The sequence below is a fragment of the Malaclemys terrapin genome, chromosome 9, assembly GCF_027887155.1.
Source record: "Malaclemys terrapin pileata isolate rMalTer1 chromosome 9, rMalTer1.hap1, whole genome shotgun sequence".
In the NCBI taxonomy this organism is placed as follows: Eukaryota; Metazoa; Chordata; order Testudines; family Emydidae; genus Malaclemys; species Malaclemys terrapin.
In genome coordinates this window covers 97456728-97478969 of record NC_071513.1, presented here as the reverse complement: position 1 = coordinate 97478969, position 22242 = coordinate 97456728, and the positions used below count along the sequence as shown (strand labels likewise).

The 22242-nt window shown below is 47.2% G+C and overlaps 1 protein-coding gene across 4 annotated transcripts in view; it reads left to right on the top strand.

Annotated features, from left to right (window-relative positions):
• The window catches only part of MCF2L2 (MCF.2 cell line derived transforming sequence-like 2), a 319504-nt gene that overhangs the window by 96259 nt on the left and 201003 nt on the right, over nucleotides 1–22242 (top strand). For 3 of the 4 annotated variants that reach the window (XM_054039913.1, XM_054039916.1, XM_054039915.1), the window contains exons 4-6: nucleotides 7390–7480; nucleotides 9341–9460; nucleotides 18538–18654. In XM_054039913.1, the coding sequence (XP_053895888.1) occupies nucleotides 7390–7480; nucleotides 9341–9460; nucleotides 18538–18654 (328 nt within the window). The remainder of the gene's footprint in view (nucleotides 1–7389; nucleotides 7481–9340; nucleotides 9461–18537; nucleotides 18655–22242) is intronic. The other variant, XM_054039914.1, reaches the window with a different exon arrangement.

The following is a 22242-nucleotide window of genomic DNA, read 5'->3' as shown; positions in this document are numbered from 1 at the left end:
CATCGGTTCGCTACAGTCAGTTTCTGCGTGTCCTGCAGAATTCATTAGCAGTTCCATGTTAATCAGGCAGAGAAGATCTGTGATCACCAAAGTAAAATGAATGACTCCTTCCAATCAGGGCATTGGCTTAACTAATCCTGTATGACTTTCTAAATCCCCGTGCTAATTACGGTACTTCTGTAATGTGTATTGTGTATAGAACATGCAAAAGGTGTGTGTGTGTCGGCACAATGTAATTATTTGTAAGTATGTGCTCACCTTGCAAGCCTCTGGGCATATTTACATGATTCATTGTCACACATGTAATACCTTGCCCTGGGTGGGTTGTTAGCAGTAGGAAGTGAACCTGGAACTTCCAGTGTGAGATGCTACACCCAGATGCTACACCCTGAGCTGAGACACCCAGATTTCCTAGCAAAGGCTGTAGTAGGCTCTTTAAACTCTATGTATGGCCCCACCGCCACTAGAGGGGGACAGAGAGCCATAATAAGTGGGCATGGGTTACACCCACCTCCCACCCCACTATTTGGAATAAAGAGCTTCAGTTGAAAGTCCTTTCTTAACCCCTTCAGTCCATACCCAGAATTCCCTTTCAGCCCAGATCAGCCAAATGCTTAAACGAACAGATGAGCCTTGCACCTTTTCTGATGGATCCTCCAACCTGGCATCTCTTGGACTCTTAGGGTATGTCTACATCTCAAAAAACCAAAAACCAAACCCAAAACCAGAAAAAACAAACCCCTGGCCTTGAGTCTCAGAGCCCAGGCTCCAGCCTGAGCATGAAGTCTACACTGCTGTTTTTAGCTCCGTAGCACAAGCCCAAGTCAGTGGCCTCAGGCGCTGAGACTTGCTGCTGTGGGGTGTGTGTTTTTTGCAGCGTAGTCATTCCCTTAAGGGAAGTATCTTCTAGAACCGAGAGCTCACCAGAGTTCAAATCTCAGGACTGTCAGCAGGAGTGCGTCTGCTGATCTTATGTGTTGGGATATTGCACAGAGAGATGGGAAGTCTCTTAGGGTACGTCTACACTACCCGCCGGATCGGCGGGTAGTGATCGATCTATCGGGGATCGATTTATCGCGTGTAGTGTAGACGCGATAAATTAATTGCCGATCACTCTCCCGTCGACTGCTGAACTCCAGCTCAGTGAGAGGTGGAAGCAAAGTCGACGGGGAAGCGGCGGCCATCGATCCCGCGCCACGAGGACGCAAAGTAAGTGATTCTAAGTCGATCTAAGATACGTCAACTTCAGCTATGCTATTCTCGTAGCTGAAGTTGCGTATCTTAGATCAATTTCCCCTCCCTCCCCCCCAGTGTAGACCAGGCCTTTGATAGCAGAAATCCAGGCTTCACAGGCCTGAATGTGTACTCATTTACTTTGGAGGCAAGTTTGATATTACCTGTCATGGACCGTATGCTTCAAATCTCTCTTTCTAATGAATCAGTCTGTCCAGTGCACTTTTGTGACATGGGAGGTAGAGATATTAAGAAAGTCCTGTGTGAGCTTTTCTTAACAACCTTTTTGAGAGTGGGGATCTGTTTACTGTATGATCTGCCCATGTAAATACCATTGTTTTGCTTCATTTTCTTCCTGATTTCCTGCCCTCCTCGCTCAATGCCAGGTGCCACGGAGACCCTGCACAGGTTTCTATTTGTGTGTACTACATTGAAATGATATAGTTTGGTGACACTGTCTCTATTTCCCTGGCTAAGTTAAGACTTTCAATCTGCCCCCAGCTTACTACAAATAAGACACACAAGTATTGTTGTATCATCTTGCTGAAGACAGGTGATATCGTCCTGAACACCGAGGTTACATGCAAGGTTATGCAGCACCTATCTGACTCCAGGCCATGGCCCACATGCCTTTGTCAAGTATCATTTTAACCTCCCCCAGCGACATCCAAACCTTACCTCTCTTATCAGACCCTCATGGCTTCTCATACATCAGTAGTAACCAAGGTTACCGGCCTGCATCCCTGTCCGTAGCTTCGGCCGTCTTAACCACGTCACTGCTTTGCAAGGGTCTGCTGTGATGACCTTGAGCTAGGCACACGATGCCTCAATTTTTCCTCCATGCTGTTTTACTCTTCTCTGCTTTCCCTGCAGCATTTGGTTTCTAATCTTCCCCCCTTTCCTTCCTCTTCTGGATCGTGCTAACTTACCAGTCTTCTCCATTTTCACCCCTGTTCCTTCTCACACAGTGTAAACAGGACACGGAGGCAAATGATGTACACCACAGTCACTAACTAAACAGAACACAGGGTGGCCTGCTTCTCATTTAAACTAATGGGTGTAAATTACAATTAGGCTCATTTTTATAGAAATCCTTTACTGAATTTCCCAAACCAGCTCAATTCAGTATGTGTGACCTGCCAGCTTTCTTGTGGAAATATGGCGATCCCAAGTTTCATTCATCGCTATCTGCTTTGTCTCTCATTTCTGTCAGTCTAAGCAGGACTGCTTAGTAAACTGTTTTATTCCAACACCAGCATTTTGGTAACTTCCACAAAGACACGCCCGCTTTTCAAACCTTTTGTTATAACTCACTCGTTTCGGTGGAGTTACCCCAGATATGAATTTGGCTCTGTGTGTCAAGTTAGAGCAATTGGTGCCTGAAGGATGTACAGCTGTTGCAAGCTGGCTAAGTGAAGCTAAACTGGGAAGACAGACTGTGATGCTGATGGCAATGATATATTGTCTCTGTTTCTTGGGGATAGAGCCATTTGATTTCTCTGAAATAACATCCTGGTACATTCCACCTGGATGCTGCATTAGCACATCTTCCGAGGCAGGAAAATATAGAGCACTTTGCAGGGCTAGGTTTTCTAAGGGCCTCTAAAAATGTACTTCTTGAGGGGAGAATATCCTTAATTTTTTAGTAATGCAAGTTGCATTGACTTAAATGCCAAAATCTCAGTGTTTTATTAATAGACCTATTATACATATCAGTACTGGTTGGAATAATACATTATAAATAATACAGATTGTGAGTTATGACATTGTTTTAATTGAATAATTATTCACAAATAAACATTTTAGTTCTCTGAGCTGCTCTGGTAAACAAAGGACGGCCATGATGGTCCATCTAACCCAGTATCCTGGCTTGTGACAGTAGCCAGTACCAGATGCTTCGGAGGGGAATGAACAGAACAGGGCAATTACTGAGTGATCCATCCCCTGTCGTCCAGTCCTAGCCTGCGGCAGGGGAAGGTTTAGGAAAACTCAGAGCATGGAGTTGCGTCACTGACCATCTTGGCTGATAGCCATTGATGGACCTATGCTCCGTGAACTTGAAACCAGTTAGACTTTTGGCCTTGACAACATCCCATGGCAACGAGTTCCACAGGTTAATTGTATTGTGTGTGCAGAAGTACTTCCTTTTGCTTGTTTTAAACCTGCTCCCTATTAATTTTATTGGGTGACTCCTGGTTCTTGTGTTATGTGAAGGGGTAAATAACACTTCCTTATGGAGGGTGGTGAAGCACTGGAATGGGTTACCTAGGGAAGTGATGGAATCTCCATCCTTGGAGGTTTTTAAGGCCCGGCTTGACAAAGCCCTGGCTGGGATGATTTAGTTGGGGTTGGTCCTGCTTTGAGCAGGGCATTGGACTAGATGACCTCCTGAGGAGTCTTCCAGCCCTAATCTTCTATGATTCTATTTGCTTTCTCCACACCTTTCATGATTTTATAAAGCTCTACCATATTCCCCCCCGAGTCATCTCTTTTCTAAACTGAACAGTCCCAATCTTTCTAATCCCTCCTCATGCACATGTGTCCAACCCTGGTCCTCTCCCTCAGTCTGAACAGAGGGACCTAAACGTCACAAGAGCCTTCTTGTATTTACTCGTTTCAATTTTCATTTCAAAACCTGATGGAGAAAGAACTAGGCTCCATTCATCAGAAGACTGAGTCTGCATGCGTCAGCGTTTGAAATGAATGAATTACTGAGGCTGCCGGGGTTGGCTAGCAGAGCACCTCACCCTCCGTGATGGAACTAACCTCGTTATCTCCATACTGATTTATACCTGCCTCTGGAAATTTCCATTACTTGCATCTGAAGAAGTGAGGTTCTTACCCACGAAAGCTTATGCTCCTAATACTTCTGTTAGTCTTAAAGGTGCCACAGGACCCTCTGTTGCTTTTTACAGATTCAGACTAACACGGCTATCCCTCTGATACTTGACACCGGGGTTGTTTTGATGAGCATTGTGTTTTGACAGCACTTAGCACCAGAAACATCAAATGTCTGCATTTCAGATTAGCCTTAACCTGGGTATTGCTTTCAGAAGAAGAATTTAAAATATCTGTTCATGAATATTGGCTTATCTTTAACAAACCACATTGCTGGTCTACTAAATGGATCTGGGACGGATCAATAAGGGTCAGTTTCTAGGTATCTTAATCACTAGGCCAGTGGATTGAACCCAGCCCAGGTCAGCACTGTTAACTAAAATTTGTTATCATCTAAAAGGCTTCTCAGTGCCCCTTTATAATGAAAGAGAAGAACTTTGAGGTTGTTCAGTTTGCAGCTGCTGTGTGTTAGCTTTGTGCATGTCAGTGAGTCTGCGATGGTGCCCTCAAGTGGCAGGAATAATAAAGGACCAACAAGTTCTCCCTACACATGTTCCAGCAGAGGTCTGTGGAAACCTAGGCTGAAAGATCAGGGTTTTGGCCCCTAGGTATGTGTGAGATCAATAAGTAATTGCATATGTTCTGTGCAGCACGTAGATTGGTTACATCGAGCAGTTATTTGAGGATTTGTTTCCTTTCCACAGTGGCCTGAGTGTTTTTCTCTACTAAACAAAGGAGGAAAAAATTAATGTGCATTAAACACACAAAGGAGGAAGTCATTGAAATGATGTCAGGAGGCCTTCCCACAGGTCAGGTGTTACAGTGTTTTTAATTCAAGCAGGAACTGTGCTAATGAGGGTGTTCTATGAATGGTGCTGCTGAAGGGGCCTCTTCTCTTGCTGTAGTGTCAGACGTAGTCCTGAAAACCTTCCCTCACCTGAAGTTACTATAACTTTCCAAATTTTTTTGTTGGCCCTGTCACTCCCCACGTGCTCGCCTCCAACCTCTCCCTTTCAGCTGTGGAGGCGTTCAATACGCTCGGGCCAAAGAGCTTGCCGGATGTTAGGACTGTAACCCAATTTCCTGGCATTCCCTCTGTGGTGCAGCAGCATCGATCATTGTAGCAGACTGACAGAGTCAAAGCACACATCCTTGCACCTCTCCATCTGATCTGACAGGGTGCCCGTGCACAGAGACTGGACGCAGCGTTCCAGCTGGAAGCTGATGGATGACGGGTTTCTAGTCCCAGTTGGCTGAAAGGTTTGGTAAGATCAAACAGCGCCAGTGCGCAGATCTGGGGTTAGGTTCCCCCCCACACCTTCCTGTAACAGTTTAGCAACAAACAAAAGGTCAGCGGTGCTGCTTTTCTGCTCTAAAGCAAATGCACAGCAGAGCCTTTCTTGAAAGACGTGGCTAGCTATTGACAAGAAACAACTGAGAAGTATTTTTGTTGCATGTGAGAGGCAGGAGGTACCTCAGCAATTGCTACAGCCACTGCCCTTCCACTGTATTCATAGATTTTCAGGCTGTTTGTTGACTTATTTAAAGAGAAAAGAAAATCTTTCTATGTTTTAAAAAATGTTCTGGTCTTTGAATGCCCTAATTCTCATCAGAGGATAGCAGTAAAAGCAATTGATCGGGGGGACGGGGTCGCCCAGGGATCCTTCCTGGGCTTTAGTATTAATCCTAGCGACGATCACTTATACAGCATCATAACTATGCATGGCACTTTTGCTTCCAGTTTGCTGGTTTGCATCCTGCACTAGATAGGTTGTGGTTCAAAATGGTTAGCATCCGATGGCTCCTTGGTGACTTATGTGACGCAGGTGGGGTGGTGGTAAGTCAGGCGATCCCATCATAAAACCACCCACAAGACTGGCCCCCATGGCCTGCCTCCTGCCCATCACTCCCTGATTCCCTGGGGGAGCCACACACTGCTAGCAGAGCAGGATGGGAGCAGTCCTTGGGCTCCCCAGAGCATGGATCATGCAAGGGGGAATCAGGTGAGCCCTGCACTCGTGCGAGGGCCAGGCAGCATTTGGCCCTTTGATTGAAATGTTCTTTGGAGCGGGGTAATAAGCTCTTTCTCTTCCCATTTGCCTAGCGCAAATCGCTAACACCACGTGTACCTGTTCATGCCTATGAGTGGTCCCGGCAGGTCGTGATCCCTCCAGGACACCACTGCGGCATGCTGGTGTGAGGAAGCTTTCACTTCTGCCTCTCCTGCTGTGCTCAGTCTTGGATTAGACAAGAAGATTTCGGTCTCGGGGACAAATTTATCTGGCACCTTTCCCCAGTAAAACTAATTATTTGACTCTAGGTGTGTGTGTGAGCGGTGCCTTTAATATTGAGCCATTCCTTGGAGCACATTATTGACTACGTTGTAAGCAGCTGCCTTGTTTGTTTCAGTCCTGTCTGGTTTGTGCCCCAGATCTGTCGTGATTCTGCGGTAAGACTGTTGGTTTGTGACAATGGGGGGAGGTGTTTCCTGTGCACTGCAGGGGAAACTCGCTCACCCACTGAAAAATCTCCACACTGCTCAAGGAGCCCCTGAGCTCTCTTGGCCGGCAGGGTGAGAGTAGCAGCCCCCCAGGAATACTGGGTGTGCCTGCACCTCACAGAGGGGGGCTCCGTGCTGGCCCTGAATAGGCAGATCTGCAATTCCACACATTTAGTAGCTCAGAACCCGCCTGTAGGGACTGTAGCCACAATTCTAGTCCATATGCTGACATAACATCCATTGAGTGGCTTGCAGCCCCACGGCCTGCCTGTGAGTTGGGTGGGTGTGAGACTCCAATCTCCTAACTCCCGCTTTGTCCCCCTAATTATTTGGGCCTCCTGCGGGGGGAAGGGTAAATTCCACTCCTTGTGAGAGATAAGTGCACTTGTCCGTCATCAGCATCTGAGGAGAATGAAGCAAAATGCCTAGGCGTGAGGATGGGTATCTAATAACTTGAATTATTTTGCAAAGCAAGGAAGATCTGTACTTCCGCTTCAGTCCCAGTACAAAGCAATATGTGATCCTAAACTGTTCACATCCCAGAATTTTGGCAGCCAGTAGCAAGACAGCCGAGAGAGATAACGGATAAAATATTCATGTTTTGTGGAGGCTGCTAACCTGGTGCTGGAAGGAGGAAATTTGCTGGCTTGCCTGTACGCGCAAATCAGTACCAGTTATTCACGCTCTCGACTGTACCCTGCATTTTAATCATGGGCTTGGACAATGACACGGAGGAGGCTGGGTTGTGCTGCAGCACAGTTACTCGGAACTGGTCTACCTCCACGTAACCCAGCATCCCTCTTTCATCTATTTTGCAGTCTGGAGGCTGCCAGCATTGGATTCATCATCGTTATAGACCGACGACGGGACAAATGGAGTGCAGTAAAGGCATCCCTGACACGGATAGCAGTAAGTGCCCGGCGTTTGTGTTTACTGCCATTTGCCTACCAGAAAGTAGAACTCTCCTCTGCCCCTTCAGCACAGCGAACGATCTCCCGCACTCCTTTTTAGCTGTTCATGCAGCATCTTCCCCACCCTGGAGATCTGAGCCAAACTCGGCAGAGACGGGTTAGCCTGTAATAATGAATGCGACCGCCTTGTGACCTGCTAAATTAGAATGCGAGGCCATTCGCTGGGATGACTGTGTGACAAATTGTAATGATTTAAAGGGGACTGCTCAAGATGAATGAGGTAACAGATAGTCCCTGTGGTACTAGGAATGGCAGAGGGGCCCACTGGAGATGTCTCTAAAGGCTCATGTTTTCTTGACAGCAGATCTGCTAGAAACTCTTTAATGCTGCTTCTGCTTTCACTGGAGAGAGTCAGATTTAAGAAAGTGGTTGTTAGCACTGACGAGCAGCAGATGAATATATGTATTTTATGTAACCTGCACTGTATACTGAATGTGCGTGCTTATGTGCAATACTTAGTCTAAACTCTAATTCTATAGAAGTTAGAATTATCTGGGTGTCTGAGTTTGATTTAAGTTAATTCCTGGGGATGCAGAATCTCGAACAGAATTTTTTCCATTCCTTGCTCTGTTCAGCTGCCCCCATGGTCCCCGGAGGACCATGTGACACAGACAAATGTCGCAGGCTGGTTGTTGTGAACATGGCCACATGTCTGGGGAAGGTATTGTGTGCCTATCTGAACATACCTTTCCAAGATATGAAGGGTAGTCTGGTCTTTTAATGTGCATATGTCACTTGCCACCTATACTGCAGGGTTTCTCAATCCGTGGGTCAAAGCTGGGTCACCGGAATGTATCAAAGGGTTGAATGGGAAGCCTGGGTGTATGTCAGGTCTGTCCCTGAGGGGTGGGAGGCTCTGGGGGGGTGAGGTGAGGTCCGGAGACCCTGGGAAGGATTTGCAGAGCCTGCCCACACTCACCCCGCAGCAGTGGTGCCAGTCCTGAGGGATGTCTGGGCTTGGCTCTCTGCTCTGGGCATTGCAACCTGGTTTAAAGGGTGGCAGCGGTTTGGACCAGCTGCTCCTCAGTCATGATGATAAGGGTGTGGGGGTGTCAGCTGAGTGGCCAACGCATTATGTGACTCAGACAGATTTGGCCTGGCTAGCCCCCGGTCAGACGGGCTGGGCCAAACCCGAGTGGCGCTGGGACCCCGGAGGTCACAATGCCCGGAGCAAGGGCAGGACAGGAGCAGCCACTATACTACACACCGTGTACTTATTACATTAGTGTGTGTTATGTGTTGTGGGTAAGAAATATTTAGTATGCCAGATTTTTTTGTACTAAAGCTATTTACTGGGTTGCAATAGGCCATCTAGGTTTGCAAATGGGCCCTAAGCCCAGAAGGATTGAGAACCACTGTGGTACTAGATGGAATGCCAGCCTTGCTCAAATGTGTGTGACTATGTCGCCCTCTAGTGGCTGCAGCCTAACGAGGAGAGAAGCCCTGATACTATAGCAGTTTAAGGGAGATTCTCCTTTAGTTCAAGTGGCCTGCAAATGTCTGTGTTCTTTGATGCAGAAGGTTCTGAGTTGTGTCCCCGCTATCTGCCCATTTGGTAATATCTGAAGCCAGTGGGAGTCGTTCCATTGACTTCAGTCGGCAATGGGCCAGGAGCATGGTGGGCGGAACAGATGACAGCCATGCAGTCTGGGCAGCTCCAGAATCATCACATCCCCCCTACCTTTGCTTGCTTCCTGAGGAATTTCTGAGGCAGAAGGTATCCAAAATGGCGCTGTGCTCCTTTGTGGGCGTGAGGCCCAATTGCTATGCCCTGTAACATTTTGTATGCTCTTTCCAGGGAGCTTTTCCAGGGAACCTGCAGCTGGTCTTTGTCCTGCGGCCCTCCCGCTTTATTCACAGGACAATCGCTGACATCGGCATCAAACTCTATCGAGATGACTTTAAAATGAAGGTACCGGTAAGCATGCACTTTTTGTCCCCGTGGTCTCTGTGTTTCTGTGTCTTCTGTTGCTGAGCGTCAGCCAACTTCTCTTTTAACCCTGTTGTTGCAGTTTAATTGCACCGGCAATCAGGGCTCCCCACACACCAACAAGCAGGCCTGAGCGTAGGTCAATTATTAAAAGCCCCAGAAAAAACTCAGACAAGATCAAACAAGCCATGATGGGGGCGGGGGATGTTTCAAATTAACCCCGTTTTCTCGATCAAACGGTTTCTTTGTTCCCTTTTTTGTGTCAGGGATAGATTCACATATTGGGGAGGGGAGGGGAAATGAGTTGTAACCTTTGCACTGGTTTGTTTAAATAGTGTGTATTGATTCTGCTACTGTCAGTCACGATAATACCGATGAGTTAACCATGAGAAGCCATGGGAGCGGCCATAGGATGATAAATGGACATGACTTCACATCAAAGTGCAGTCTTGCTCTGAAATGTGATTGTGTAGAATTAACACCTTCTTCCTTAATGGAGCTGCTCCCAGAGTGAATTCTGAGTCGTCTCACTCAAGTGATGAGAATTAATTTTTAGTTCTGCAGAGCTAACGCAGCTGAGAGGGAGTAAGCTGGGTTCTGTTCCATCTCATGGATCACCCACAGATCTGTGTATGTTCCAGTAGGTTATACTTGGGCAAACCAACTGAAGACAGTGGGGTTGCAAATGTGTCACCCAGAGCCTGATTTGACCTGTAGAACCTTTGTTACAGGTCACGATGTGTGAGAAGGAAAGAAACCAGCTTGACTCTCAGATCCCAGGCAGAGTGTGAGAGCTGCCAGCTACAACAGATTGTTGTCTGGGTGCTTGTAAATGGAGAACATTTGATACAGAAATCCTTGATAATGAATCAACCTGGAAGCCCACAATATCATTGTTATGGAATCACTTTTCAGAGCAGACCCAGGCTTTCAGTCTTGTTGCCATTAAGTCATAAATGCCAGTGACCTTTTATATTAAGGGAGGTAAAGGATATTGATGGCGCCATCAGCAAAGCAGTCCATCACCATAAAACCCCTATAAAATCTCCTGTCCTGATAAATACTTGTACTATTTTACAAGTGCTCCTTTATAAAAGCAAATACTACAAAAATGGTCCAGATACTGGGTGATTTGGGGTGAATACTGTAGAATAGTTTATTTTTTTCTAGAAGGGTGTCAAAGGGGACACCCTACCTCTTGGGTGCCTCCTTGTGGCTGCATGCAGCACTGCAGACTGTTTCCCACTCCTGCTGCCCCCTGTAGGTTGTCAACCTTGTTTCGCGCATTTCAGTGGCTTAGCTCTCTGGCCAGGTCATGGAGTCAAATGAGCTCCTTTTGGGGTAGCAAAGAGTTCAGCAAGAGTCTGTCTGCCCACACCAGGGTCTTCAGCCCTGGCTGTGTGCCCTTGAAATTCAGGCCTTTGCTCGGGCTTCCAAATGAGCCCTGTCCCTTTCTCAGGGCGTGGGTTGGGCCTGTTTCCCCTCCCCTCCTCTGGGTTTATGCCACTTTGCTGGTGTGGGAACCTGGGCCTGCCCATTACTCTGGGTTCCAACTCAGGGACCCTATACCCAGCAGCTACATACTGCTCAATTCAGTTCATTGCTTCTGCTTCCCTGGGCTTCTTCGCACCTGGCCCCTTTATCCTTAGCTCAGGACCATGGTTCCCAGCTCCCTCTCTACCTGCAAACCCAGCTATGCAAGTGTAGCCAGAGATAGGTATATCTCCATTTATTGTTATTATTTATCTCATAGAACTGGAAGGGACCTTGAAAGGTCATTGAGTCCAGTCCCTTGCCTTCATGAGCAGGACCAAGTACTGTCCCTGACAGTTCCCCCCACCCCCAATCTTGGTTGTTTGTTTTTTTTGCCCTGATCCCTAAATGGCCCCCTCAAGGATTGAACTCACAACCCTGGGTTTAGCAGGCCAATGCTCAAACCACTGAGCTCTCCCTCCCCTAACCCTGGCTATTCCCCAGGCTGGAGAGGAGCATCCTTCCCTGCTCCTCTGGTCCCAGCCTGGGACTGTCCTGCTATCTAGAGCCCTGTAGCTTCTTTCATCGGAGCTGGCTGGGCACTGATTGGCTGTCACTAGCCAATGGACGACCCAGTCTGTGTAGTTTCCGAGATGGTTGCTTCAGCGAGTCCTCTCTAGGCAGGCCTGGAGGACCAACCTTCACTGCTCCTTTCCTCACACATTGCTGTTTCCCAGGACAGGGTGTAATCAGAGCATGGGGGGGGGGTCTCCGTTAAGGCGCTGTGAAGGCCAGCTGCACCCAGTCACAACGGGCCATTATATTTCCCCTGTAGTCAGTACTTTCCCATAGGCCCTCTCATCCGCTAACAATTTGTCAGAGCCCCTGTTGGGTGTCTGTATGCCATTCTATCTGTTTATAATGACTCTTCTGCCCCCACCACCCAAGGCATGTTTGTTCATTTCCTTCATTGTATATTAAATATGTATAGTTAGGGGGAGAGTGTAGTATAATGTGATGCACATAGTCAATTCTTTGCTCTGGGGTTTACATATTAAGCCACATTGCCTAAGTTTCTTTCAGATTTGTTCCTAATTGTGTATTTGCCTTTGGATGTGGGGTCTCTTATAAATAAAAATGTATAATAGTTATTATTATTTCATATTGCTTTAATTCATATTCTGTACACTGCTGAACCCACTAAGTAAGTCATAACGATTTTACAGGGAGCTTTCATCATGATTTTATTTAATTGTTTTACAAGGGACTTTTGGTTTAAATCGATTGGCAAAAGAACCCACCTTGCTAGGTCTGGTTGATAGCTCAGTGTTTGGGCCTGATTGCATAGTGGCAAACGTCCACTGACCTCATTACGAGCAGGAGCAGAACGGTTATTGCTTATGTGTAAGGCTAAGATTTTGTCACGGATATTTTTAGTAAAAGTCACGGATAGGTCACGGGCAATAAAGAAAAATTCACAGACGCCTGTGACCTGTCCCTGACTTTTACTAAAAATATCCATGATAAAATGGGAAGGGGCTGGGCAGATGCCCAGTGGCTGGGAGTTTCCAGCCACCTCTCCCCCCTTCTCCCCCCGCCAGCTGTGGCTGGGAACTGCAGGGTCCCCTGCCTCCCACAGCTGTGTGGAGAGCCGCGGAAATCCCTCTGGGACATGCAGCAGCGGCCAGGGTGCTGCAGAAATCCCCCTGCTGCCAGTAGTGGGGATCCCCTGCCACCACTGGCAACGGGTGGGGAGCTGCGAGGATCCCCTGCCGGCAACGGGCAGGGAACTGTGGGGGTCCCCCATGCCGCCGCCAGCGGGTGGGGAGCTCAGAGGTCCCCCATGCCTCTGGCAGGGGCCAGGAACCCCGGGGTACCTCACCCGCAGCAGCTGGGAGCTTGGGGGCACCACTGCCTTATGCGGTGGGAGTACCTCACAGCTCCCTGCCGCTGCGGGAGGCTGCGGAAATCTGCAGCTCCCAGCCACTAGGGCTGAAGTCCCGGAGGTCTTTGGAAGTCACAGATTCTGTGACCTCCATGACTAAATCGTAGCCTTTCTTACATGTTCATTGTGGGCTGGGCTGTGCCATGCCCTGTATAGATGTGCAAGGGGGTGGGGGTAGACAGCACAAATGGTCTTGGTTCCCCTTTGTAGCTCAGGTGTAGGGGCAGGTGTGATAGCTATCATCCTGGCCACCACACTGGGGACTGAATCGGGGACCAACAGTTGCTACAGCTTGAGTTTATGAGCCGAGACTTTGTAACAGGGGCTGTAACAGACTCAGATCCTCCACGGATTGGGCACAGAGGAAGGGGACTTGTAAACATATACTCACCAGTGGGTTACTGTAGGCACAATCCTTTTGGTACATGAGGACTGATGGAGTCTAGCCCCAACGCTGTCCCAGGATTCCTAAATGGGACTTGGAAGGGTGGATTGAAAGTGGCTCCGTCCGGACCAATGGAGCTGGGCTCGCACAGAAAGAGCTCACACTGCATCCTGTAACTGGATGGAGTGGTGGGTGCTGCATTCCCTGTGTGCGTGGATACCTGGTGCCTACCTCAGCCAATCACAAGGCCTATGGGAAGGATGTCTAGCGGGCAAGCTTCCCTCATCTCCACTCCGACGTGGACAGTTAGAGCCTCAGTTTTCATTGAAATATTTGGGCCTGGTCCTTCTCCCATTGATGGCAGCGGTGCAGGTTTGTATTGGGGAATTCTAGTTCTAAAACCAATACAAATACCCATCTTTTATTCCATTGTCAAATTAAAGATGAAAAATGTTCCCATCACACCCCGCAAGAGTGACAGAACGCTGCTTATAAAAAGGCATGCTCCTGTCCTCGATTAGCTGCAAGATATTTCCACAGCAGCTGCTGCATCAGATGTCGCTCCCCTGACAGGGACGGGTTTGCTACAGCATTACATTTCCCAACAGTTCAGCCTCCTTCAGACTCCTCGAATCTTTTAAGAGAAAAATAAAGATTCCGCTTCAAATGTTGGGGGCTGGTTGAAATCAGAGTTAAGAACTTTGACGTCTGGGAGTTGAGGGTGCTCACAGGATGGGGCACTGAGTTACTCATTATTATTCATATCATCACAGAAGGATGATGCAGCTGGTTTACAGATGGAGAAACTGAGGCATAGAGCAGTTATGGCCTACAGAACTTTCATTGATTTTTAGATTCCTCCATATTTGGGTACCCAGCTTCAGACACCGTGGGGCCTGATTTTTGGAAGTGCTGATTTTTGGAAGACTTCAGCCCGCAGCTCAGGCTGAAGTCTGGGGGAGCTACGTGTGTCCGGCATCTTTGAAAACGAGGACCAAAGTGTCTCAAGTTGGGCGCCCAAAATCAGTGGAGATTTTTTAAAACAATTTCCTCCCAAGTGTCTTGCTTGTGATTGCCCAGTGAATCAATGTCAGATCCAGGAAAAGAACCCAGTTGCCCTATCCACCGGATCACACTAGTTGTCCCTTCGCCTTTCAGCTGTTTGGAGATTTGTATAAATTAAAGAAAGACATTGGGCTGGCAACAGTAGTTTCATCATGCAGCTCATAGGTGGTGCATTTCCTCTGCAGAGAGGCAGCTGAGTTAGGGTTAGACTATAGAGGCTGACACAAAATGTGCTGCAAACATGAAAAGGAAAAGTAGGGTAGATATAAGATACAGTATGTAAATATGATTAATAAAATGGGTGTGCCAAGTTAAACCAGTATTTGGCTGGGTGGGAACCATGGCTTGTTTCCCATGCATAATGTAGCAATACTGGATTATGCCTGGGTTTATCTGAGCTGAGCCAGTTCAGGACACTGAGCTGAATTCTTCCATGGATCTTCCATGAGAGGAGGTGCAGCTAAATGACCCTTCGTTCTGGCTGCTGAATACGGAAGCTGAATAAAGTGAAGTTGCCTTTACAGCATACTCAGTCCATTAGGAGAGACTGATTTAGGTCCATGCAGTTGACAATTCTACAAACTTCCCACTTCCCCAGCTTTGCAACCTCGGTGTAATTTGTCTCCGCTCACAGACCCCAGCACTAAAAACTGACGGTTTTGCCTCCAAAATATGCCCCCTCCTGCCCCATCTTCATTGTTAAACAATTTATCCAGGCCCTCATAATCTCTAACCTAAGCTACTGCACCCTCGTCCTGTCCTGCCTCCTCGACACCAGCCATGGTGGCCTCTTCATTCTGTTTGAAGACAATGGGAATTGGAGGTGTTTCGAGCATTACAGGACAGGGTCCGTAGCATGCTGGATGGCTCCCACTCCTGCTCTTGTAGTTTCAAGGACCCACTGCTGCATGATTTACCTGGCTCTGGGCTGGCACTCTGCCTGGCTACGTTAACAGCTTTGCTGTTGGCCCAACGTGCCAAGTGCATCAGGTAAAACCCTTCCCCTGTGGTCGCAGTACATGCCAGTGTTCCATGGTGATGTCAGTAGAAGACTGGAGCAGCAGAACACTGTCACCAAGTCAGCAGCAAAGCCGTTCAGACTGATGTTTCTGAAGGGACTTGCAGTTCCCAATCAGCTCACAGACTTCATGCTCCAGGCTGATGCTAATCCAAACGGAGCTAGTCTCTAAAAACAACAAGGAGTCCGGTGGCACCTTAAAGACTAACAAATTTATTTGGGCATAAGCTTTCGTGGGTAAAAAACCTCACTTCTTCAGCTGCAACCTCAGAAGTGAGTTTTTTTACCCACGAAAGCTTATGCCCAAATAAATCTGTGAGTCTTTCAGGTGCCACCCGACTCCTTGTTGTTTTTGTGGATACAGACTAACAAGGCTACCCCCTGATTCTTGAGCTAGTCTCTGTGAACCTCCTAACTTGCCACATCACAAAGCAGGCTCTGGACGAACATTCTGGGCATAGCTTTTCTTTTGACTTGACTCTTTCTAATGTGTTTCATTTGGGTGGATGAAACATCCCATGACATCACACTAGGCACAGAGTTGACTATGGCAGGATCCTTGAGTTCAGGGTCCAGGAGCCTGAGGATCTCAAAGCACTCAAAGACTGGTGAATTAAACCTTACAACCTGTTGGAAGCATCTAATCTAATCTAATTTATTGGATGTATAAAGTGCTAGCTAACAGAGTACCTGAGGTCATGATCCTGCATTTATCTCCACACAGGTGCAAGCGTCCATCCACAGTGAGTCAATTTCGGGATCATGCCCTGAGCAAGCTGCTGTTATCTCCACTGTATAGCTTGGGAAACAGAAGCACAGAAGGGTTAAGTGACTTGTCCAAGGTCACGCAGCAGAGCAGTGGCAGGGATAAAACCAGAACTCCCATTTCCCAGTCCTGTGCTCTTAATCCCTACATCATACTTCCTTTGTTAACACAGAGGGCTGCGAGTCAGGAGACTTGGGTTCCATTTCCAGTTCTTTACAATGTGAGTCATTTAGGACATGACTTTCAGCGACGCTGAGCATCTCCCATTGACTTCAGATGGAGTTGTGGGCAATCAGGATGCCGGGCAATCAGCCACCTAACCTCTCTGTAAAATAGGGGTAATAATGATACCTACTAGCTACCTACCTACCTCATAAGGGCATTGTGCAGATCCATTAATGTTTGTAACCCGCTTTCAGATCCTTAGATGGAAGGTGCTATAGGAGTCTAATATATCAGTTTCTGAAAGGGACATTTATACCCAGTGGCCGCTCCCACTGCCTGTTTCCCTCCAGCCTGTAGCAATAAAAATGGCCTTTGACGTTCCAGTTCCCTTTCTGCTCCATGTGGTCAGGTCCAGCGGCCTGAAATAAACACTCTGCCGAAATGAACGATTGAGGATTTGCCGAATGAGTCCATTCTAATCGGCTTACCCCCATAACGTTATCCATCATCTGAGGGTTTTAAGGGCATAACTACCACTAGGCTTAAAAGCGTCAAATAAAGCCTTGCCAGGGGACTGGTTGGTTCACAGGATTAGAAATGGGTTATGGAGATTTTCAGAGATTTTTATGGAGTCTCTGGTCTGAATCTGGCCCAGGCTGGTACCATAGTGACTGGCTGACTTTTCCAGCTGCTGGCAGTTTGTAGACCTACAACCAGAGGGGTCTTATTTGAGTTCCTTGTGGCCTTGAGTCCTGTTAGCAACATTAGCAGAGAAGCCAAGAATCAAATGGGGAGGAAGACTGAGTTACTCTCTGCCCAGACGCTCTGTCCATGTCGCAGCATGTTGTGACAGGGACGTGAGGAGAAACATTATTGACATGTTGTGTATGCTCTGTTCGTGGAGGACTTCAGTTTCCAGGGCCCTTAATTTGGTACCTTTCTTATGTGCTTCTCTCCATGCCAAAGCTCCCCTCTACTGATTAGCCTTCATTTGCATTTTAATACATTTCTAAGCGGTGGCTGATTATGCTTTATTGGCTAAGGCAAAGTAAACTGTCTTTCTCAACCTGCTGTATAAAACTCAGCCCATGCCCAGTGTAAAGTTCATGTTTGCCTTCATCCCAGTGTATGGCTTTATTGACGAAGTAAACAACAATCAGTTAAACAAGAGCAACTCAACCCTTCTCCACAGGCATGGCTGCTCCTACGATTCCTCCTGCAGAGCTGCTCAGCCCATACCACATATCCTCTATCCTCAGACACCCACTCCCATCTCCCTTTTCTCCAGGTGGAATAACAACCCACTAGCACAGGAGGTTTGCAGAATCCCCTTAACTTTCCCCAAAAGGATCAACACTTGCTAGCAGGGTGGGGTGTTTGAGGCAAATCCAAAGAGGAAAAGACCTAAAGAAAAGCTCGGTTATATTATTACATTGATTGATGCAGCAAACAAGGGTGTTTTATGTATTTAGTCAAAATCTGGTATTTCAGATTTCTAATTGTGCTTACCCATCACCTCCATGTTGCTGCTGAAGTCATTGTGCATTCCAGCTGCTAAGAAAACAACACTGTACATTTAAATGTGCATTATTTGCATAACTGCTTGTGTGTGATTGTAGCAGAAAATTTGGGTCGATGTTCTTAAAGATATGCTGTGGGAATTATTGCGGGAGAAGTTCTATGGGCTGTATTTTACAGGAGGGGACCACAGTGGTCCCTTCTGGCCTTGGAGTCTATGAAATCCATGAATCTGAAGCTTAATACAAATCTGCCTTTCTTTCATTGTGCAGTTCTAGTTTTTAAGGTGTGCTGGGAAGGTAGCTTATGTAAGGGTTAGAGCAGGGAAATAGGAATCAGGACTCATGACACCGGGGTATATGAGGAGTAACTGCACTGAACTCAGTGGAGTTACAGAGGTGTAAATTTGGGGTAAATTAGAGGAGAATCAGACCTTCGGCGTCTAGTCTCAGCACGTCCCTTGGCATACTTGTAGGACCTCCCTGTCCCTTGATTTCCCTGTCTGTAAAATAAATATTTATCTATATATCACAGAAGTGCTCAGATGAAAGTGCAGATATACATTATAAATAATGACAAATTATTGGCTTTGTTGGAATTGCCCAGGGTCTAAGTCAGCATGGAATTTGGCCATACACATATAAGGTGAATAGGGAACCTAGGAGGAAGGATCTAAAGTACAGTGTTATCTCTCTCAATTAATACATTGTGTTTGGATTCCTCATTGCAGATCATCATGTTAAATTCTGTTTCTGATCTACATGGCTATATTGACAAAAGTCAGCTAACTCGGGAGTTAGGGGGAACCCTGGAATATGGCCACAGTCAATGGATACACCATCGAACTGTGAGTATTGTATCTTGTACTCATTCAATTCTGCATCCTTAAGTCTCCAGGCGATGATTTCAACTTAAATATTAAAGGATGATTCTCCAGTTAAAGTTAGGCCTGTGACTTTTATTAGAGCTTGATGGAATCTACTCACCCAAATCCACTACACAATGGAGGGAGAAAAGACCCTCCAAAATTTTGTAGGGGCTTGGCAAGACTGGTGTGGGAAGCTTACATCCAAATGTTTCTCTGTAGTAGGATCCCAATTCAACACAGCATCTCTATGCAGCAAAGCAATGAGACTTCAGCACATGGTTAACGTTAAGCATGTACTTAAGTGATTTCCTGAATCAGAGCCTAAGAACCTCACTTTAACGAGAATCAAATATTCCTGTGTTTGTGAGGGAAAAAACACTGAAACCACTGGATTTTATTTTTACTCCTGGGGGAATTCTGCGCCAAAAAATTAAAAATTCTGAATAAAAAAAAATTAAAATTCTATGCTCAATATTTTAAAATTCTGCAAAATTCTGCATATTTTATTTGTTAAAATAACGCAATATAATCACTCTGGTTTCAATTATTTTGATAATTTATTTAAACCTACAGTACAATGGATGGAGAATGGGAGTGGGGAGCATTGGAGGAAATCCCCAACCCCCCTTTGTCTAATAGTAATATAGCTAGTATTGACCCTTTACTTCTAGTTATTAGTCAACAAATATATGCGGCCATATGCTCAGTGTTACATCATAGGCAACTGAAGAGCAAGTGAGGGCTGGGGACTCAAACTCACAATTTATATTGGCTACTGACCATCTCCAGAGAGGTCAGTAGCAAACAGTTCCTGGAGCACATTTTGATAGGAAATTTTTTCAGTCCAAAAATTTAGACCAGTTCTAATCGCTAAAGCACCATAAGCATTTATAAGGCCAGATTGTCCTTTACAATAAGACTTCTTTATACCACTCTGACAATGTAAAGGAACCTTAAAATTTTTACACCTATTTTATACTCCTGGGAGAATTCACTAAGAACAATGGGAACAATTCACTAAGCAGGCAGGCTATTACATTCTGCTCTGCATGAGGGGACAGAGCCTGCCCCACACCCAGCTCCTCAGAAACACCCCCAAAGCCCTGCCCCTCCACGCTGAGCATACCACAATAGTGAATGAGAGGGCCAAGTTGTCATCCTGGCACCCAACCTTTGCGTCTTCACTGACTTCACTGGAGTCACTCCTGCCTTACACCAGTGCATAGGCACCATCTTTATGAGTTGCTGGGGGGTGCTGGACCCCTGCTCCACCCCAGGCCCTGCCCCTACTCCACCCCTTCCCCCAATCCCTCGCCCTGCCTCTGCTCCGCCACGTTCCGCCCCTTCCCCCACAGCGCCTCCTGCACACTGCTGAACAGCTGATCCACAGCGGGCAAGAGGCGCTGGGTGGGAGGGGGAGGAGCTGAATCGGGGGGGGGCTTCCGGTGGGTGCTCGGCACCCACTTTTTTTTTTCCGTGGGTGCTCCACGGAAGTACCCCTGGTGTCGGCTCCTATGCACCAGTGTAAGAATGAGATTCTCCTGGCCCCATTGACGTCAATGGGAGTTTTATCACTGACATCCGTGGGACCAGGATTTCACCCTAAGAAAGAAGCAAAACAGGCCCCGAGTCTGAACGGTACTGAAGAGATGCCTTTATGAAAGACAAGTTGTTGTTGTCCCTTCCGGAGAGGGTGACACATGTGGATTATTTGTGGGCTTTGCAAACGGTCACAAACTTGCAATGTCATTCAGTTTAAAAAAAATTTTGCTAAAGGAAAGTCTGTATTGTGTATTATGGACAGAAGATGCTAAGCTGGGCACATATGTGGTATAGATACTGTCTGGGTTTTGGAGGGTTTATTGGTTAAAATTTTGCTCTGCCCCTTTTTTTTAAACACTGTCGCCCAATATTTGTTTTACACTGAGCACATAGCGTGCAGCTCGCATAGTTGTTAATCGAGAATTTCAGCCTTCACCGGAGCAGGGAATCTTACAGCAACCAAGCTAGAAACTACCACCTATGCATTGCATACCTGGCCTTGACAACTTCCTGAGCCCAGTTGTCACTAGCTTGGGCCGAGTGCAAACATTTGGGAGCGAGAAAGCAAAGTAGAAACCACTAGCAGCTATAAGGAATGCAATCTCTGCTTGTGCCTAAATAAAGTAGGGCCGTGTTCTTGTAACACGAAGAAAAAAATCTCATGCAGCTACTTGATGCACGATAAAAAGCTTTTGGTCACAGCGGATGAGTTTGATCAAAGTATTTCACCCTGAAAAACTAGTAGGGGAGTGAGTGGTTTGAAGTGTTCACATGCTTCTTTCCATAGCCTTCAGAACTCTCACTTTCATCTCAAAAAAAAAGAAAATAATTGATCCGTCTCGATTTGGTTGTGAGAAATAGTGAGAAATGTGTAGGAGCGTTCAAGGGGTGGAGGGGCAACAATACTCAAAGTTGTGTTAAGTTTTCAATAATGATACGGCAGTGGTTCCCAAAGGGGGCATGGAGGAACATTCAGGGGGTGTTGCAGGGCCCGGGCTAGCCCCTAAGGAGGGTAGAGAGGGAGCATCACTTAGTCCCGCTCCGTCTCCATCTGCAGCTCCGCTCCCAGCCACGGCCCCAACCCCACCGCCAGCCATGGACCCCAACCAATGGCTTCCGCTCCCGGCCCCAGCCCTGGCCCCAGCCTCCTTACCCCTGTTCATGCCCCTCTTCCCCCCGCTTCCGGTCCCAGCAGTGGGTGAGCGTGGATGAGATAAGGGGGGGGCCACGACCATGAAAAGTTTGGGAACCATTGCAATACAGGCAAAGGAATGGAAGGGGATGACTGTGGAATATTGCTTCAAGTACAGATGGGCATTCTGGATTTGTATTTCCTGATACGTGAGATGTAGACGGATATTCTCCCTCAGTGAGGATCTGACTGTAAAAACATTAACCGGAAAAGGCCTTGCTGAGTACTTCAGTGTCCCCTCAGCCTAGACAAGGCCTTACATAAATGCTTTCGACATTGCAGAATATTCTAGTGGGCTTCACACAGGACTGGGAGCCAGGATTCTTTAAGTTCTAATCTTGGCTCCTACCCCCACACCCTGTGGCTTTGGGCAAGTCACATTAGCTCTGGGAATTTCCCCAGCAGGGAAATAGAGGTGATTGCAATTGTTGATCTGCCTCATGTAATGATGCGCTGCCTGGGTTGTCAGCAGGACTAGCACCTGGAATCTTCAGCACCCCAGCACCGAACTCTACAGCTTGAGCTAAAGGACTAACTCCATTAGCTAGTAGCAGTATTAACCTGTTATCCCATAGCGGACCATCCACTAGAGCAGCGGTTCTCAAACTTCATTGCACTGTGACAGGAGTGGGGGACCAAAGACCGAGCCCGCCCGAACCCCACCACCTGAGCCCCGCCATGAGGGGGAGGGGGCCAAAGCTGAAGCCCAAGGGCTTCTGCCTTGGGCAGAGGGCATGTAACCTTAGCCTGGGCAGTGGGCCTTTGGCTTTGGCTTCAGGCCTGGGAGATGGGGCTCGCGCTTTGGCTTCAGACTTGCTGGGGCCCATGGCCAA